Here is a 21,952-nt window from a genome sequence, read left to right on the forward strand (position 1 = left end):
GTAAATCAGAAAGTGCAATTTAAAACAAAGACAATGAATGTTTTGCTTTGGCCAGTTTCCTTCCGCACATCAATATTCGACCCCAAACATCAGTGGCTAGCTACAAAGAAAGGTATAAAGGTGCTCCAAATTTGTACAATGTCTCGTTGAGCGTGATATTACTGCTAAAGATTGCACTTCTTTTTTTTTTGTTAAACTGTACACAACCTCATTAAATATCCTATATAGCTTGACTGACAATGTTAGAAAAAACCTGCCTCTAGAAGTTCACATTGTAAGTAAAGATACCAATTGGATCAACTGAGACGTTTGGCCATCATCATTGCTTACTCCTTTCCTGTCTAAAAACACTGAGACATATAGAACACATAGAGTATAGTAAGAATGAATGCGCAGCTGTGTGCAGAAGTGCCCCCGCCCTCCCCCAGAATGCACCAAGCTCACACTCGTAACAAAGGATGGAACATGGCTATAGTTTAGGCACAAATACTTAAGAATGTCCATGTGAAAAGTCGATGCTTCTGTTCACACACAGATAATAACGTCTAGGCAGACAGACAATGAACAAAACATAATCTAACATTACATTTAACGTCAACATCTTTGAGATAGTATCTTTTTAAGTATTTGTGACAGTGCATGCTTTCATGACATTTGGTGGGTTGACTGTATTGGTACACTATCGACACAATCTGTAGCGAAGACTTGTAATCTTTTTAAAACGGTATCTCTAAGGGGCTTAGTCACTTCAAACTGATGGGATATGCAGTTGCCATGAAAACTATGACTCCGAAATAGAAAATTCTGCACGGCTGATGTGAGAATACTTTTGAGAGGAAGGAAGAAAGGAAGGTCTTGTGCGCAATGACAATCCTCTGCATGTGCAGGGAAGTGGCCTGTAAGCCGTGGTAGCTGGCTTATTTTAGCTGAGTCATTGGTTATTGCAAGATTAAAATATTCCAAATAGCTCTGATCCTTTTTGATAGAGTCACAATATTCTGGCTTGACCTTGCTTCCCCGGTCAGTTTCGAGTAGCTAAGCCCACATAATGGATTTACATGAGACAGAAACCTTAATGCAAACCAGCATTTCTTTTTCTGACTTGCAGCCTCTCTGTGAAATGTCCCCCCTCCTGCACATGGGAGTGACTGGATACCTTTAAAGGTGCAATATGTAAGAACTGGCCACCTGTCCAATTTATACTCAGAACTTCATCATTTTATCCCACTAGACATTTGTGTAAATTCTTTGTCATACTTATCATATAAATTGAGTAATGGCCAAACATGTGTTTTCTAATCAGTTCGTTCTTGACTCCAAGTGGACATTTCTTCCAAATTTGAAGAAATTCCCACAAGGTGTTTCCCAGATAACGTGTTCACAAGAATGGGACGTCATGTGATCACGGTAACCTTGACCTTTGACCGCCAAAATCTACTCAGTTCATCCTTGAATCCATTTGAATATGCGTGCCAAATTTGAGGGAATTCCCACAAGGCATTCTCGAGATAGCACGTTCACAAGAATGGGACGATATTACCAGCTAACTGTAGCTGTAGCTTAGCCAGTTAGCTCGGTTAGCCGTGCATCTAGCCGTTCAGACTGGGAGCTCGGAGCACCAGGGGAGTGTTGGTTTTAACACCCCTAGTACTGGAGCTTTAGACCAGGCTGGGCCGGGGCGAACTGGTTAGCATGCTTACTTCAACTTTCACATTCTATAGATAATTTTTGCTCATTTGTTAATGTTTTCAACAAAAAATCTTACATATTGCACCTGTAACCTGCAATATATGTGTGGAAGATGTCGTGCCAGGCTCTTCAACTACAGTCGGTGTGATATGACAGCGTACAGTACAGTTTAATTCAAGAAGCATATGCGCAAAAATGGAATTAAATTGTAGTTAAAAAAAAAAAAAAAGAGCCTCATTTTGGTGCATCAGCAAGTCATAAAGCAGGGAATCATTTTTAAAATGATCCTCAGGAGCTTTTGGGAAATGAGGTGATAGAAAGGAAACATTTACTCTCAAATGAAGTTGTGAATTGTAGTTAAATATTGTGTTTGATCACTTGATGTGAAATCATAAACCACAGTAGGATTAGGATTAGTCTACAGAGAGAAATAGGGATTCTTAAATGTCCTCCGATCAGGCGTCTCGCAGCATCAAGTAGTGCTAGCTCTTGCATTAAGGTTTGCTCATCTCTTATGAAACATCGTGTATTTTGTCACTTAACCTTTGTCGCATATAGATGATATCCAGGTTCCTGATAGAAGTAAGACATTGTTATGATAGAGAATGCACCACACAGTATCTGTAAATACTAGCTCTACAAAACTATTTACAGCACACATATAGGTAATCTTTATGTCACAGTCTATTGCATAATGGTGATAATCTTTAGTTTATAAATATTATAAATATACACAGAATTTTTAAGCAACATTACATAACATCTCAGCCATCTGAAATTAGAAATAGAAAACAATAGCATCCATCCACGACTTTCTCCACAATCCATTCTCCTCAAAACAAACAGAGAAAGCAGCATTTCTATTATCTATTCCCTTTGGACCCATAACACTGTCATGGTTTGTACGTGAGCCGCTGTGGGGATATAGAGGCTCGGCAGACTGTACTTTTGTTGCTGAGAGCAACATAACACTTAGTTACAGTATCTGTGTTGATTTCTGAAATGAGAGTTCAGGAAAATTCAGAGTGAGATTTTCTTTCGTGTGCGTGTGTGTGTGTGTGTGTGCTTTTGGAGATTATTTGTCAGAGTTGCTTGCATGTATTATTCCACAGTGGTGCCTAAAGCTGCTTAACAGGAGAAGATAATTTGTCTCTTCTTCAATGGTAAAAAGGAAAAAAGTGAAAAGAAAAGAAAAAGCAATAGTCGTCGTCAGAATCCACAATGCATTCCAGTTAAAAAAAACAAAACACGGAAAGCAAAAAAAAAAAGCAAAATGAAATAAAATAAAAAAACTTCGTACATTGTATATAATTCTTTATATTTGTCAGAAAGGAAGACTCATGTTTATACTACAGCTTTTAAATTGCCATTGCCAAATATTCTAGTTGGATTTTACACACGCGGTCACATGCACGCACCCACACACACTCTCACACACCCATACATACAGCAGTATATATACACACATATGTATATATCTATATATAGATATATAAATATATATAGATATATATGTAACGCAAAAGAAAAGAGAGATGTATCTGTATAATATACATTCTTAAGTTTAGGGAGACAATGTGTCTAAAATATAATACAAGGGCTTGTATGTACAGGATTTCTATGAGGTTATTTTAGAAGAAAGTCGGAGAGAAACAAAAATGTTGAAGTCCCTCACTTTTATCTCTTTTGTTGTATCTCCATTTTTAAAAATGAATTGAAACATATTTAAGTTTAAAAAAACTGAAAAGGGGAAAAAATGGGATCATAAATTTGATGCAAAACGCATTTTGTCTTGCTCAGTCTCTGTACTGCTCAGGACAGAATCTCTCCTAGATCCGGGGGATTCCCTGTGCTGGGTCGAGGATGATGATGATGATGCTGCTGCCACTGCCGCCGCCGCTGCTGCTGCCGCTGCCGAGCGCACCGGAGGCAACGCTCCTGACGACATCTGGCGGAATAGATTGACCCGCTGGGGCACTGTGGTGCGGATGCCGCTCTGCAGATTCATCCCCTGGATCGCTGCTGCCGTCGCCGTTGGTGGTGGCACGATGGAGGCCAGAGAGTCTCCTGAGGCTGGGTGTGCTCTGGGCCCCAGAGATGTGTCATGTGGCAGTGATGGTTGGGAGGCAGATAAGTGTCTCACATCTCGACTCAAGCTGCCTGACTGGAGAGCCTGTGTGCTCTTCTGGAGGTCTCCCCGCTGAGGAGAGGGGACCTGCTGCTGCTGCTGAGGCGACGGCTGCTGCTGCGGCTGCGATGCAGAAGCTGCGGCTGCGGCCGACCCAGCAGGCTGCTGGGCAAGCTGCTGCTGTGCGGATAGAGATGGTTGGGCAATGGGCTGCTGGATAAGTGACAGCTGGGAGCCTGTGCGCGAGCCGTACTGGAAGCTCCGGCTGGCCAGGGGGGTCTGCACAGGCGGACTACACATGGCAGCCGTAAAGGAGCAGGGCGACATGATGGCTCCTTGCTGCTGTGGGTTGGTTAAGGAAGCATTCAGGCTGCCGTGGGAAAGACTGGGTGCAGGGTAGACTCCCTGCGCTGCAGCCGCAGCAGCGGCAGCGGCTGGCATCATGCGGACAGCAGTAGCATTGGCAATAGCTGAAGCGCTGTAGGTCATGGGTATGGAGGCCTGCTGGAGCTGATTGGTGCTGAAGGCAGTGGGGAAGGGTGGCTGGGCTGGTGAGTTAATGATGGAGTTTCCTGACATTGGTGTTGAGTTCATCCCGGTGACTGACTGCTTGCGGTCCACCATCATCACCATCTCCCTGTCCTGACGGATAATCTGCTTCAATATCTCGTTCTCCTGCGTGTTGAAAACGCCGGCGTTCAGATCCTTCTGGAACTTCTGCAGCAGCAAGGAGTTCTTCTTCCCTGTTGGGGTGCAGTCAGGAGAGGTGAGCACATAAAGCCATGGCAAACTTTGGTTGCCCTAAACCACAGGAAAAGGGATTCAGGACAGTGATGATAAAGATGCAGCTTGTATGTTCTAGCAGGAAAATTTTAGCACATTGTTTTGGCACCAATTGAAGAGCTTTTCTCTTCTTGATTCCACTTAATTTATCAACTCTTTCAATCTTACAAGCTGCATCTTTTCATATCCGCTAAGATCTGTCATATTAAATATAAAGTTTGAAGGACATTGAATGGTAATGACTATGGGAAATATACAGTTTGAAAGGAGTGAAGGACACATAAGGAGACAAAGATTACTGAAAGTGTGACGTGATAGCGTAGACTGTGAAGGTGCTGATGTGGACAATGAAACACAGAAGAATACTGATGAGTTGTACCCACAGATCACGCTACTGGACAGTTTTTCTTTTCTAAGCTCTAAGAATAAATTTAAAGCCACGTTCTATTTTAATCACAATGACAACTCTGCTAAAAGACATCACAAGGACACTTAGAATAACCTTTTTTTTTTTAAATTTCATGAACAAGCTGTCAATAAAAACAAGCAAAGAAAGACACAAAGATCTACTCCTAACACTCTGAAGGGGAACAGATTGTGTAGTTATACATTAAATATCCTTATGGAGAACTAAACTTAACTCATTTCACCACAGAGTGCTGTTATCTTTATCATTAAAATCTAAACGGAATTCTATGGAGATTTGTTCGAAATGTTTAAAGTACATAATTTGCCTGCAAACTTAAGTAATAATTGTGCATTTTTTCCGTAATACAGTAAACAACATGCTATATTTATGCACTATAAAGGGCATTTTGAGCCCACAGGCCTGAAAATGTGTCCCAGCCTGTCACAAGTCATGCACCGTGATAAAAAAAAAAGCTTGACAGATGGCTTCTTTAAACACCAGCCTCTTTTGTGGCTTTGGGAGTTTAGGAGCAAAACTGTGGTAAAATGCTAAGTGGTGCTAAGAGCATGAAAGACGTCTTGAAACTGTTCTTTTGTAGAAAGAACTGCCACATTTGACAATAATAACGCCAAAGATCAATTTAACATCTTTACTTTGAATGACTGCGTTCAAATTTATTTAGAGGATGTGTTTCCTGTAATTACTGTTGGCCTTGTGTATCGACAGGCCGCGGAGCGTTATAAAGAAGACAGAGTTGACTTTTAGTGTGCTGAAAGCTCGAGTCAATCAATCATTAAGCCCTGTCCTTGAGGGCTGAAGATTTCTGTGCCGAGTTTACAGTTGAGCGGCATTCGCTGGACGGCTTCCTCTCCGCTCAAGGCTGCCAACAAGCCATGCATTCAGCTATAAGACAAGACTCTCACAGCTGAACATGGACTGATGTTGTGTTTTGCATCCATTTCTCAGAATCAAGTCCTCCATTTGACATTGTTCATTTAGACTGCGACAGTCACTACAGGGTTGGGTGGTTAAGGGCTAAAACTAGCACCACATATAAGACTCACTACTGTTAACTTACAAGAATGCTGTTATTGCATTTTTAAAGATGACGGGGTTAAACTCTGTAGATTGGAAGGGACAACACATTTTCATTATTTCTCCAAGTCGTACCTGCGAGGATCTAAATGACTGCTGGTAGTTTGCACAGGAGTATTAATACTGTTGGATGGCAGGGCAACAGGCATTCGTCAGTGTGAGAAATTTCGTCCATTTTAAAAGGAAAATGATGTGCTGTCTGTCTTATCTGTCGCTGTTCCTGCTGCCCCTCTACATTCTTCTGTCCTCTCCTTATTTCACTCATCCTCTTATCGCTTTTTCTGACATTTTATCCTCTTTGTTGGGTGTGCAAAAGATAGGCACTTTGAGAATATAACAGTCTTTTAGAGTTATATCTACACAGTTATACAGTTAAATTTAAGTTCTTTTGACAAGCAAATCAATTCACTATCTATGCTACATCATGGCTATAGCAACTATGTTCCATGTCTGTCTGTCTGTCTGTCTGAATATCTGATATCATTGTATCAGTGTTGTTCCTAGAACATCACAATTAATGTTGTTCCAGGACCATCATTTCTAATGATGATAATCAACAAAAGTTGCTTTTTGAGCAATCCATTGTGACCCTTACGTAGGAGACCGGAGTTTGTATCCCACTTGTGACATACTTGGTCAGGTTTAAGCAACAAAAATACTTGGTTAGGTTGGCACAAAAACAGATATACTTGGTTAGGTTTAGGCAACAAATATACTTGGTTAGGTTTAGACAAACAAATATTCTCTGTTAGGCTTAGGCAACAAAATACTTGGTTAGGTTTAGGCAACAAAAATACTTGGTTAGGTTTAGGCAACAAATATTATTGGTTGGGTTTAGACAATAAATATTCTTGGTTAGGTTTAGGCAACAAATATTATTGGTTAGGTTTAGACAATAAATATTCTTGTTAGGCTTAGGCAACAAAGTACTTGGTTAGGTTTAGGCACAAACAAATATAATTGCTTAGGTTTAGGCAGCAAATATACTTGGTTAGGTCGAGGCAACAAATATTTTTGGTTAGCTTTAGGCAACAGATATTATTGGTTAGGTTTAGGCAACAAAAATACTTGGTTAGGTTTACACAACAAATATTCTTGGTTAGGTTTAGGCAACAAAAATACTTGGTCAGGTTTAGACAAAAAATATTCCTGGTTAGGATGGCAACAAATATTCTTGGTTAGGTTTAGGCAACTAAAATACTTGGTTATGTTTAGGCAACAAAAATACTAGATTAGGTTTAGGCAACAAATATACTTGGTGAGGTTTATACAACAAAAATTCTTTGTTAGGCTTAGGCAACAAAATACTCTGTTAGGTTTAGGCAACAGATACACTTTACTTTATTTATATATACTTTACTTTATCTACTTTCTTGATTTTACGAATTCTACCTTTTTGCTTTTTCTTTTTCTTTTTAATTTTACTGTAATCTCATTATTACTTAATGCTTTGGCAACACTGTCTCTGTTACATTCATGCCAATAAAGCATATTGAATTGAAAAAAAATTATACTTGGTCAGGTTTAAACAAAAAAATATTCCTGGTTAGGATTAGGCAACAAATATTCTTGGTTAGTTTTAGGCAACAAAAATACTTGGTTAGGTTTAGGCAACAAATATACTTTCATAACTTTTCACACTTGTTACAGAGGATAACTTCTGCCATGTACATATTTTCCGGTCTTTTTCCCCAAGTCGTGAAGCTAAACAAAAAGACTTGTGATTGGTCAGTTTCAATGATGGCCCTGGAACAACATTAATTATGATGTTCCAGGAACAACACCAACACCACAATATCAGATTGTATTATTTATGTATGCATCTATCTTAAAACACTGGTCTGCACTTTTACAGTGCATATCTCTACTGATGGAACTCATAGAGAACGAATACAATAGACACTTAACTGTATATTAAATATTATATATTCTATTAAAAATATTCTGGACTGCTTTTTCAACGAATGCCAGTGGTCATTTTTCAACATGTCTGTAAAATGTGATTTTCCTGATCTTTGTCTGACTATGAGACATTCTTAGAGGATAAAAATATTGTCCCCTAAAGGCAAAATGAAAACAAAGAAAAACATAAAGAAATGTAAACACTACAGTCATTTTACAACAAAAGTTGGGTTAAATTGAAATAATATTGATCAAATATGAGTTGAATCACCATTTCAAGTTAGATTAATTACAATTTTACTATAACATATGAACTTCAATGATCATTTCAAAAAATAGTAACACAGTAATCAACTCATATCTGAAATCCAAAACATAGTTGTTATAAAACAGTCTGAAAGCCAACTAACACGCAAATAAACAAATAAAGACCAAGAAAAACACAAAACACCAACATCATAATGTTAACAAACACCATAGAAATAATGAAGGCTGTGTTAAAAAAAAACAAAAAAATAAATAAAATACACAAATTCTGAGATGCATTCAAGGCTTAACAGAGAAATGATACATTGTAATTTGATAAAAAAAATTTCACCAATAATCTGAAATGAGTAAGTCACTGCAGGAAATGTTTTTTTCTTTTTTGTTGTGGGTTATTCAATAAAACATTGTTTATAAAACCTTATCTTACAGAGGATATCTGGTGTAAATGTGTGTGAGAAAATGATTCTTAATGGAGTATATAAACCTTTGCCCTCCTCATGTGGTCAACTAACATCACTGTAGCTCTGTGTCTAAACATGAGATTAACTGTCCTTTGTTTAATGCCAGTAAAGTTTTTTCCCAGATTATTAACACAAAAGACAGAATTCATACTTAAAGTCAGACAATCAGAAACAAACTTGTTTTTTTTTCTATTGGTGAAAACATGAATAAATAATGAAATGGGATTTCTGCATGTGACATAAAGTGTATGTGGCATTGCATTAGTAAAGTTTTTACTAATCTGCAGACATGATTTCACTTGTGAATAAACTTTGAACGAAGAATTCAAAGATTAAATAAAAATAGAGCTGTGCATGTGTTCATAATCCAGTTGATTATTCTGTGAGAGTCTGTTACAAAATAAACATGGCATGTGACACTGAATGAGATATCTTTTGTTTCTTTGATTGTCTTAGTTTTTTGACATTTTGAATGTGTCCATCAAAACATCTGCAGGACTGGTGTGGGTGACTTTGAATTAAACAGTTAATGTAACCTTCAGCAAGAGGTCAAACTCTTGGAGGATGAATTTGAGACCGGATCCATTTAGCAAGCTCTACAGGTCAATTTGTCCCTGATCGAATATTGGAATTGGAATAAAGTGTTTACCTGATGCCTACTCGTCGGCCAGGACACTCTTGAAAACGAGATGTGCTCGTCTCAAGACGGACTCCTGGTCAAATAATTTTTAGATAGATAAAAGATAATGTCAAATGTGCAACACGTTATTGGTTTCAAAGCATGGTTACTATTTTTCTTTCCTTTTTTAGAGCAAGACAAGCATGTAACCAAATGCAGTTCATATATAGAAACGATACAACCAGCACGGATCATGACAAAGTATCTTCCCTCGTATGAGACAAAACCCCCTTCATGGTTAGTCTGAAAGGATGGATCCAATGGTGTGGTCTGGTAGCTCTCATAAAAAGGGCAAATGTAGATTTGGACTGTTGAGGCCAAAAGGCATACAGTATGTTGTGAAGGGCACAAATCCATACATTTCACTACAGGGCAAATAAAGATTATGTTTTTATTTTTTTTTTTAATTTATGATCGTCTAATAGAACAACCTTGTCTCCTTTGAAGTACGCTCATTATGCAACTACATCACAGTACGTGTTCAGGTCCAGTGCAAAACGTAGTGAGACATTTGGACACCACAGGGACAAGTGTCGGTGTTGATGTCCGGGTGGGTGGAGTAAGAAGCTTGAGATGGAGGTTTGTGTCCCTTATGAAAAGTAGTTTTATTTGCATTACCCTAACCATACCTTAACCGTGCCTCAGTTGCCTTGAGCAGATAGTGTAACAATAAACACTGATGGTAAACATCTGGCAGATTTATGTAAAATTTATTTTTGCATGCATAGGTATAAATAGAGAAAGTATTCAGATCTTGTAGTCAAGTAAAAGTAGCGATAGCAGATTTCTACTTACATCAAAATGCAAAAGTATCAAAATATTGTTAAAGTACCAAAAGTAAAAGTACTCAAAATTCAGAATGGCACATTTCAGAATAAAATTGAGTATATTATTGGATTATAAATACTGATCTTAATCAGTAATATTACATAATTTGATTGTTGATTAACTCAATCTGAAAAGTAACTAGTAACTTAAGTTGTCAAATAAACGTAGTGGAGTAAAAAGTACAATACTTGCCTCTGAACTGTAGTGGAATAGAAGTATAAAGTAGCAGAAAATGGAACAAGTACCTCAACACTATAATTAAAGCAACATTATGTAACTGCTTTACCTTAAAATAACAGCTTCAGAATCATTTGACTCCGCCCCCCTATCACTTGTTTCTTTGATGTAACCTCAGTGAGAGGGTAGGATCACAGATTTACATACATGTTTACTTTAACATACAAGTTTTTCAGCACATAACATTGTTATGACATGATGCTACGTGATGTTGCTTTAAGTACAGTTCTTGAGTAAATGTACTTAGTTACTTTCCACCACTGGATGTGGTTAGTTACTGTAGTTGATTAAAATGCGTCGATATGTTTGGTCATATATTTTGATATGATCCAGGCACCATTATGCAACCTGACCTGAATTATAGTTGCATCTAAACGTAATTCTGAGGAGAAAAGGTTGTCTCAACAGCGACACACATCAGCGGTCTTCTTCCAAATCTAGTGTTCATTGCTTGTTGCTTGCTTACCTGACACTACAGTGTCTATTTCAATGGTTAATTTAAATATTGATGTGCCCGTGCCAGGCAAAAATAATGCACAAATACAAAGCCACGACAAACAAAAACAACAATAACAGACAAGTAGATACAGACTATAAGCTTAACCACTGATATGAGACAACATTGGCACACTGTCATTATGCAAAACCAACTACAGTTTTGTATTCAAGTGATATCGTTTTCTCATTAGGTTGAAATGAAAACAAATCACCTAGTGTTATCAGTTGGTTGACAAGAAGGCAGATTTATTGGTAAAGCCGGCTGCAACACACTGAGAGAGTTTGGCTAATTAATGATGATGCCATTAAAGTTAATGATATGAACCGTAATTAATTTCAAAAGTGCTTTATCTGACAAATTTAATTTCTTCCTGCGCAAAAAAAAATAACTAGCTTTAGCTGTTTCTATAAAACAGCAGGACTGCGTCAAACAATTAATTTTCGCCTCAATAACATAACAATATTGATTGTCTCCAAGAGCATCCACCTGCATTTCATAAACGCTTTTACAAAAAAAACTAAATACAGAGGCTACACTTGATAAATTAGCTTAACTGTCTGCTGATTCAGGAACAAGCCTTACACAGGTGGAAAATGCTATTAACACGCTTATCTGGAATTTTAAGCTCATTTAATGTATCATAAGAAATTCCCTCAGGACTTAGATCATAACTAAAAGGGTTTAGAGACGTTACAGTGACCTTATTTTTTTATGTTTTATTTAAAAATAGGTTAAATTAACTTTAAGGAGACTTTATACACTGTCTTCATCTGTATGCTGCTGTCTTTACAACTGTGTCTCTGTACTGAAGTGGCTGTGAAAACAAATCTTTCTCTGGGACTATAAAATCTAAATCCAAATCTAAACTTGTACACTGCCATCGGTATATTCAAAGCACACCTATATTAGGATTGCCACAGACGTAAGACGCAGCGTGGTGTTAACACAAGATTCTGCTATATTGCCACACTGATGGTGTCCGGTAGCAGAGCTACGTGCTATTCACGTGTTGATACTTTACTTTACGTTATGAATCTGTACCTGCCTTTTTTCAAGTACATTTTTTATAGATTTACTATCTTATTTTCTAATAAACATGGGTTGGGTAAGACAAGATCTTAAAGTATCTATAGTGGGACCTGAAACAAATAATGAAACTCATTATACAAACACTGACATGTCCACATGAAATGTAACAAAGTGTGCCTAAATGTTTCTCTCTCCATGAAATGTGCTGAATTCTTATTATTCTAGGGCTGGGCGATATGACTTTAAAATAATAATACAATTTATCAAAATCTTCTCAAAAGCACTTCATTAATGCTCAGACTGAGCGACAGAAATATATATATATATATATGTAAATATCAATATTTTTGACAAAATACTATTGCAACAATATTGTAAAGATGACTATTGGTACTTTCACATTTAACATATTATTTTTAACCTATTAACACAATGACATTTTTGATAAATGAAGATAAATAATTAGGATATAATGACTAAGTGGGTAAAGGCAAGTATTAGTACAAGTAGAACAGTCTGATTAGTTCAGAAAATTACATCACTACGTCAACCAAGAAAAGAAAACACTTACGCCACATCATGATATCCATAATCAAAGTCTAGAGTCGTATCACGATAATGATATAATGTTGACATATTGCCCAGCCCTGTATTATCCATATATTCATTTAAAAAGATACATATAACTAATGCAGCAAAACATAAGCAAAGACAAAGACATACGTTCTACTTATGTCTATTAAAAAATGATCCAACACTTAACGTAATAATAATATAATCATATGAAATTCTGCATGTTTAATTAACAATGTGCCAGTTCCAATCAAAGAATGAGAGCAGACTGCTAACGGAGGAGTGGGAGACTGTGCAACATGAGGGTCAATGCAACCAATTATTGCCCTGTTTGCATTACATACATGTGCCCCTTTTTCAAACAAATCCATGTGTGTCTGAATCATTATCACTTATTCTTCTATTTCATCAATAATGTCAAGGCCAAGTTCTTCTATAAATCTATAAGACTTGAAATAAGGAAGCATTGTCGATGGGGGTATAGCTGAAACTGATGGACGTGGGGACGTTAGTGCCTGAAACAACTCCCTGACGTCACCTGGCCCCGCTCTCTGTTTTTTTTTTTTTTCACAGAGTCTGGTTGATTTTGGAGAACTCTTGATATGGGGTGGGGTGCTGCTCATACCCAGGAGTGCAGATGAGTGGAAAGAGGGCCAGACACACATGCATGTGAGGTTAGCTTCCATCCACTCGCTGGCATCCAGTGGGGGGTCAACACCAAACCAACGAGGGGGCGAACTGACTCCCTCCCGGACAGCGACATGCACTGCCTTCCAGTTAATCCAACCACAAAACTCTACTTTGGTTCTTTAGAAGGATTAATGCTGGTTACAACAAATTCTCCTTAATGTTATTTAAGACAAAGAGACGGGAAGTTAAAGAAAAAACAAGAAAAGATAGCATACAGGTCATGCAGCACAAGATGGCAGACACAATGCTTTAATGAGAAAGAAGGCAAACGAATACTGATAAAGACAAGACGACAAGGCACGATGACAGGCAAGAGGTTCGACCAATCAGACAGGGCAAGAGTTAGTCGTAGGCACGTCTTACCGATGCGGTCCAATCGGTCGATGGCGACGGTTTCGAAGGCGCGTCGCATCATGGGGTACTCCTCTAGCACCTCATTGAAATGGTCGACAGAGAGGGAGAAGAGTCGACAGTAGGTGTCTGCTCGGACGCTCGCAGTTCGTCTGCCCTTGGTGAGCAGACAGATCTCTGTGTGACAGGGGAGAGACAGGAAAACAAAAAGTGAAGAAACAGTAGCCGACGTGGAGACTGCAGAGGGACATTAAGGAACTCATCCCAGTAATTACAATACAGATTACCATATTGATGAAGCTGGAGTACAAAAGGTACAGCAGCAGAAGCTAATGCGAGTGTAAATAAAATGAGGAGCCCCATCAGCGGCGCTGTCACTTGCATTATACCAAGATAATTCATCGTGCAGCAGAGAGCTAATGGTCCCATAATGCGATACAGTAGTGAGCCTCGCTGCGGGCATCACTGCATCAATGCATCACTTCTCAGATGTAATGTAAAACTGAACAGGAGTATGGTTACATAGCATTCCTGTATTGTGCTCAGTCACCGTGGCTTTCTTACATGAAGGGAACACGGTGCTTTGTGTTGAGGACAGTAGAAACCGTCACATCAGATCATGACAAGACACGCATCTTCTTTCTCTTGTATAAAACACTATACACATTAGATTACTGAGGTTACAGATGACAAATCGTCCTGAAGGATACCTGCCTGTGATCAACACATGTATAAATAATCTATATGATTAAAAACCTCAATAAAAAATACAATTACTATCATACTGTAGTTACAGCTTTCATTCTTGTCATCAGTAGAGGAAGGAATGTATTTCTACAGCACATTTAAAAAACACTAGTTAACAAAAGTGCTTTACAAACAAAGGCAGAAGAAAAACACCATTTTTAAACCAACACCAAAAAAATACATTTTTGAGTTAAACCCCTGCATTTAAACTTCTAATAGTCAACTTTTTAGCTTTAACTTATCATTCAAAAGTGAATGCTGTTTGCACAGTGTAACGGCTGTAAAACATGATTGTAGATTTGTTCTTTTTAAGTCTTGCTTTTACGATGCTACTCTGACTGTGGTACTCTGCCACGGGGCTGAATTTGAAGGTCGAATTACACACAAAGGATTTGAGTCTACCATTGCAAAAACAGGAAGATACATTGTTTTCGGGTGGAATGACTGATGTTAACTGCAAAAGTAGAAAAACCCCACTGATGGAGGAGGCAAAGAGGGTGAAGAGGGAGTAATAATAAAAAAATTGATAAAAATTAAAGTATCAAAAGTTAAAGGATTTGTTCTGCATGTGAACCATTTTGCTGCTGTAGCTAGTTGAGGTAGAGCTAGTTTTCACTACTAGCTATACTGTTTGATAGTTTGGACCATAGGTTCCCAAACTGGAGGTCGCAAGATTAATCTGAGGGGTTGTGAGATGATGAATAAAGCAGGAAAGGAGGGAAAAAAACAGTGTTGCCGCACAGATTTGTATTAATTTGAACAAGAAAATCTTTTGTGAAATATTCTATAATTTTACCAGTAAATTAAACCACCTGAGAGGTTCAGAAGGGAAATATATGTTACAACTCATAGATGTCCTTACATGACAAGAGGCCCCTATTGCGTGCCTCTGAAATGTAGTACAGTAGGAAAGTAGGATAAATTGGAACTAATAAGTACCGTAAAGAATCTCAAAGTTTGAGTAAATGTGCTTTTCAACATCATTATCAATATACCACACACTCTCTGCTCTGTGAAGGTTAGTGGATAATAAATCTACAGTCACATCTCAGAGTAGAAATGCTACTGAAGAAGAAAGTTTGGCTCTCATATTAAAATGCCAAAATGAGTCAGTAGGGAGGCTTTGAGAGGAAAAAAAGAGAACCAACCCAAATTCGTGGACCCCACTCTGACCCGCCATGCGAAGATCAATTCAGCCCACTTAATTACGAGGATGTGAAAATATGTCAGAACATTTTCTCTGAGTAGGGGGCTTATTATTGCTAATACTCATTAGTACTAAAATCTTTTGAACAGCAATTACATGATTGCAAACAGACCTCATGTTGAGAGGAAAAGGTCATGCTTCTGATTCAGCCTCAAATTTTAATGACCAAAAGACTTGTTTCACTTCTGGTGTCAATATCAACCGACTCAAACCCACTTTCTGTCACACAGTGATTAAACAAGATGATTTTTATGCATCATTTGTTCAGGAAACTTAATCTCAGATGGAATATTTGCGAAAAGATGTGAAAAATGACTTGTACTTCCACATCTGAGCATCTTGTTTCTAGCAGTAAATAAATGAATATGTGTGCTGCTGCTGACAATCACAGTGTCTGATCTCCTCTGTGTTTTCATGTATCTGTGACACAAGGCTGAAAGTGCACAATCTATCTATCCGCCCTCTATTCTGTCTTCTCTTTATCTTTCCGTACCCGTCGTCTCTAAGTATAAACTTCCCATGTTTTCCGTTCAATCCTGCTCAACTGCCAACACCGCTCAACCTCCGCCCACGTTTGCACTTTCGTCCAACCTCGACACGACTTCCATCTTCATTAAATCATTAAATGTTAACTTGTCAGGGTGTGAGCTTGCTTGGCCGTGCCATGAGCTGTCATGAAAATAGAGCAGAGCACAGCGAGAGTGTGCAAGGTGTGAGAGCAACACGCTCAAGCTGTGGGTGTGAATAAGGTGTTAGAGCTGTTATAATGGAGAAGCTCCCTATAAGTGGTACCTCTGTTAACACACGGGAGATACGCAAAAAGGAGACTGAGAAAATCTGTGTATTGTGATTTCAGAAAGGGGGAGAAACAGAAGCAGATACAAAGACGCTATAGAAATAAAGTCTATTATTATCATAATCACTGGAGCTGACAGTGATAAACCTGTGGCGTGTTTGTGTGAGCTGAAAACAACTGATGCCGACCCAATCACTGCCTGCCATGGCACGAAATCTGGACCGATTCCATGTACAGCTTTGAAACTAGTTAAAATGAACTTGTCCCTCAAGCACCACAGGCTTCTAATTACCGTTTTATCATTAAAGTTCATATTGGGAACTGTTCCCTAATACAGATGCAGCCAGTGCAATTAAATTCTGAGTGAGAACGTCGTGCCAAGGTAAGCTACTGTGCAGCATCTGCTGTTCTCCAATTATGTCTTATGTCTTTTTGGACCGAGCACAGCAATTCGAAACTTCAACTACAGTAAGCCAGATGAAGTTTGAAAGCAACCACACAGACAGGCTGATCAAGATTGCAAAAGTGAAAACATCTAGAGTCTTGTATACCGCTGCTCTCACACCTGTTGAAGCCAGTTTCGCCGATTACAGCGGAAGCGCGGAGTTGCAGCAGTCGCTTTGCTAACGGTCCACGTACATTTTGTGTTCAGTGAACCAAGCTTGAAAACGTTACCAGGACACTTAATAGAATGGAGCCATTGTTAACGTTATCGGTCACACCTGTGCATTTTTCTGATTTAACAAGTCAAAATGTCTGCCGTGAAAAGGGTCCGTTAACAAGTAAATATGAACTGAAAACCTGGAAGTGGTTGATTGTTCCACACGATACAAAAAATATATGTATTAAAACAAAACATTTTGGACATTTTGGGAAATGTTAATTTGCTTTCTTGCTGAGAAACAGATGAGAAGATTGATAGCACTCTCATTGTTTGCACGCTAAATATAAAGCTGGATGTCATTCTTCTGTTATTTCCTGTTTTATTTTGAAATTGGGCCCTCATGTGTCGTGTGTTGCTTTTCAGTTCCTCCCACCGTGTGATTTCCCTCCTTCCAGTGTTTTTCCGTTCCTTTCCCTCACCTGTCCTTCCCCCGCCTCACTCCACCTGCACCTCATCCCCTCGTTAGTGTGTGTGTGTGTAGTCTTAGTGCTCCCTCTTGTCTTTGTCAGATTGTTCTGTTTTCTCCTGTGTTCCAGCACAGCATCCTCCAGTGTTTCTCTGTTTGACCTCATGGTATGTTCTAGTTTTTTGTTCCTTGTGTTTTCATTGATTTGTACTTTGCTTTTTTTTGCACTTTGTTTAAGCTCTTTTGTTCCTGCTTTGTGTTTTTGTCCTTTTGGCTCATTGGTTTTCCTGGATTCTTGGTTTCAGCTTTTGTTTATTAAAGCTCGCTTTTAGTTCCTGAATCCTGTCTGCCTTCTGTGCGTTTCTGCGTTTGGGTCCTCGCCTTCTCTCGAAAACTGTAACACTGGAGCCACGAGGCAGTGAGCTTAGCAAAGCATAAAAACTTGAAATAGTGGGAAGTCTGGCTTTGTAAGAAGGTAAAAAAAAAACCCACTTATAAAAAAGTTAAATGTGTAAAATCGTGACTTGTTACTTTTAAAATTCTGAACTGGAATATAATATGTTAAGTTAGTGACTGGACAGAGCCAAGCTAGCTGTTTCCCCCTGCTACCAATCTTTTTGCTAAGCTAAGTTACTTGTCTTCTACCTGTTGTTAAAACTCTTTAGCTTATACAACTTTAATTTAACAGTTTACCTTACTTTACATGGTAATTCTGAGGTAATTGGTTTCCTTACTTTTATTTAAAATGGCAGTCAACTTCTACAGTGCAGGAGTCCCCACTAAAGCCACACGGTTGGCAACTCTTGCCAGCTTCCCGCCTGTGAATGTAACCTAAAATACTGGGAATCAAACCGCATGCCTCTGTGCTAGTGGTCGACAATTTCCCCCGTTCCTGCAGTTTTACGAGCCGTGCATGCTCTGCTTATTCTCAGAAGCATATTTATGCTTTGATTGCCTTGTCAGGTAGCCACACTGCCACATAACTGAATTTTGTTACCAGCAGTACATTTATGGCACAAGCAACAGTGGGAGATTTTTTTCTATTTATCGCTTTCCTCTGTTGGAATAACACTCTCAAACTGTGCTAATTCATTCTGCCAGGCTACAGTGAACTCCAGTTGTGAGTGATTGTTTAAGAACATGAAAGCATCACGCTGACAGAGAGATCACAGCCAGACAGAAGGTCTGTATTTTTAGCTGTTTTAACACTATATACATACATCATAATGTTTGGCTATACTCCTGCTTTGTTTCAACATGCAAATGTCCAAGTGTCACTGATAAGAGTGGGGTAGAATGAGGTCGTCCAAGTAGGCTATTCGAGAAACTGATGAGTTGACTCTTACTTATGGATTAGGTCTGAAGTATTCAAAGCATTTAAACTGCCAATATTGCACGATGTAATGGCTCTTGATCATAGATTGGTTCACTATAAACCTTGCTGTCACCATGCAATTTTGATGGCCACCGGGTACGAAATCTCCCGGGAAAATGAAAGCTGACTGGCGATCCAGTCAGGCTGGCAGCATGTTTTTTTTTTTATATCTCCATTGTAGACTAAAAGAAGGCATAAACTCCCCTTTTGTCCTGTGTTATAGATGCTACCCTGAGGAAAACAGGAGTTCGACCTGTTTGTGTTTGAGACAACAATAATACCACATGGAAATGCTGGGGGGGGGGGGGGGGGGGGGGGGGGGTGGTAATTGGACTTGCATTTCTATAGCGCTTTTTCCAGTCCACTGACCACTCAAGCGCTTTACACTTGTCACATTCACCCATTCACACACACATTCATACACTGATGACAGAGGCTGCCATGCAAGGTGCCGACCTGCTCATCAGGAGCAATTTGGGGTTCAGTGTCTTGCTCAGGGATACTTTGATGTGCAGCGGGAGGACCTTCTGATTACTGGACGACGCTCTACCTCCTGAGCTACAGGAGAAGTTGTTTGTTTTTACTTTAAAGGGAGACTTTTTATGCCTTTTTGTTTTTGTCCTTTCCTTCAGCATATTATAAAGGATCTTGTGAGTGTAAAAATATCTTGAAAGCTAAAAAGGTCAAAGTCTGCACCTACAGACGCTCCTCTCTCCCACAGAAAACACTGCTCCTGAAACGCCTCGTCGGTAGTCCTGCCTTCAATTCCGTGACTTCATCACAACATACCAGCATGTCATACATTTACATAATTTATGACTGGCAGCTAGTTTGGCACTTAAGAATTGATTTAGCACAGCTGCTCTGTTGTTGTTAGTGGTGCTGGGTCAGGCGTGTGTGAGCTGACCAATCAGAGGAGACTGGGTATTCAGGAGGGGGGGGCCTTAAAGAGACAGGAGCTAAAACAGCGAGAAGGTGAAGACAGAGCTGCTGCATTGGACAGTATATAAAATGTATGTGTTTTTTGAGCATTAAAGCATGTAAACCTATTCTAGTAGTAACCCAAAATAAAGTTATGAACCTGAAAATGAGCATATGTCTCCTTTAAGCACATTTTTTAGCTGCTTCACTTTGCCCTGCTCTGTCCCTTGCAGGTAGCAATAGATTGATATTTTAACATTGCCACTGTCACTGAAAGACAGTTGTGTGTATTCTAAGGTGTGTTTGTGTGTCTACATCACGGCCCTGTCAACACTTCCCATGATACGGTTTGACACGTGTCCGTTTCCTTGCCACAAAGCATCAAAGGTGACCCCAGGAGCATCGCGGATAATTTGCCATCACTTCATGTGTCACGTACTCTCATGGCAACCGGCTCCCCCTCCCCTTCGCCTCCTCCTCCCATGGCTGGGACTGAGGAGAGAGGGAGTCCCACATGACTAAGACATTCAAGCCCACTAGGGATTTTCATCCTCTGTCTGTCATTGTCCTAGCATTACACTCTATTAGTCCCATAGCCTCACAGTGACTTCACTACAGAGCTGTGTGGTACCAATATGTAATCCCATTCACGGTGGCCCAGGAGTGATTACTATGATACCTTTTTAGCATGCAGGCGTGGCATTGACCATGGTTGGAGGTGCTTTGTGACCTACTGTCCTCATAGATGTCCTGCTCATTTCTATGCTAATAGTTTCCTGTGGCCAGGCCTGGTTTTGTTACTCGCGCTCTCTCCCTCTGTTTCGGTCTCAGGCCGCCTCACTGATTTCTCATTCCGGCCACGGTTTGGCCTGGTTGTAAGGGGAGTGTGAATCATCGGAGAAAAGGGGGAAGAGTGAGGTGCCGGGCACAGCCAGCTGCTCCCGCCTCATCTACTAATGCCATACAAACGGGTAAAAATACCAGCTGGGCAGAAGGCAACAGCAGGTGGCCGGGCACCAAGAGAACACAGCAAAATGAGCAGTGCACCGTTTTATCTGGAAAGATATAACACACGTCTCTTTAATTAAAATTATTTAATGAGAGAACATCTTCTGTTCTCCATTTTCTCTGCGTGTATATAACATGATCTCTCACTGTCAATTACTAATTGCAACTCCTTCACATTTAGCTAAATCAATGTGGACAAAGCAGTAATTTTGGGAGCACGCTGACAGCAAACAACAAAAATTTAAGTTGATATGTTCTGGTACAGAATAACCTTCAAAATGTTTTAGATAAAGCTTGAAAAAAGATAATCCAAAAATCCCTGAAAAGCACTTACTGTCTAGCTGCCTCAACACATTTCCTGGATTTACAAATTCGGTCTCCGGAGGTCAGTTTTCAGGGGAGCAGTTTGTTGTGAGGAGGCAGTCTAGTACTTTATCTCATGCAGGAAGACAAACAAATAGCTCTTTTTTACTGCACGGTTCAATTATACTCCACTCGAGAGATGAAACGATTACTCAATGGATCGATCTATAACTGTTTTGATAACTGATAAATTGTTGGTATTGATTTTCAAGCTACACTGCAAAACATTTGTTGCTTACAGCTTGTGAAATGGGAAGATTTGCAGGTTGTAACTGCTGAATACCTGAAATATGGAAACAGAATGTATACTACAGAACATGTGCTCTCAGTTTGAAGTGTTAAATGTTTGAAATGTACCGTTTCACCTATTTTCTGTCATTGTCATATTGCTCAGAAAAGATGCTTATACTGTCAGACTGTAGGAAGTTAATTACCCTGTGACTTCTTGAGCCAATCACCCGCCAGCTCTTGGCCAGGCCACTAGCCTGAAATGTTAGCATGTTGGCTAACATGGCCAGAATGAATTGGTGAAGTTGAGATTTGTAAAGTCTGTCCTGAAGGTTTGTGTGTATGTTACCTTTATACCTGAGTGCATTCAGCAGATGAAACATATGAACTTGGTTTAGCGCCACAGAATAATGTTAAACTTGAAAAGTCATTTTTTTGGCCACTTGGGGGCAGCAGTAACAAGATGTGGACACAACATTGACATATTATCACCTTTTGAGAACTTCCAGCAAACAGTTGCTTATTTCAACACCAAGTGACACCTTTCATAGTTATTTGATACATTTTTCTCACAAAAATATTGATTACTGTTACAATATCTTCTCATATCTTCCATA

The 21,952-nt window shown here is 39.2% G+C and overlaps 1 protein-coding gene across 1 annotated transcript in view; it reads right to left on the bottom strand.

Annotated features, from left to right (window-relative positions):
* Window positions 1-3,451: 3,451 nt before the first annotated feature.
* hcn1 (hyperpolarization activated cyclic nucleotide-gated potassium channel 1) overlaps window positions 3,452-21,952 on the bottom strand; it is an 82,598-nt gene continuing 64,097 nt past the window's right edge. The window contains exons 7-8 of the mRNA XM_073478261.1: window positions 13,633-13,797; window positions 3,452-4,560 (exon numbers count right to left, since the gene is read on the bottom strand). Coding sequence (XP_073334362.1) covers window positions 3,452-4,560; window positions 13,633-13,797 — 1,274 coding nt within the window. The remainder of the gene's footprint in view (window positions 4,561-13,632; window positions 13,798-21,952) is intronic.

Source organism: Pagrus major, chromosome 12, assembly GCF_040436345.1.
Source record: "Pagrus major chromosome 12, Pma_NU_1.0".
Lineage (NCBI taxonomy): Eukaryota > Metazoa > Chordata > Actinopteri > Spariformes > Sparidae > Pagrus > Pagrus major.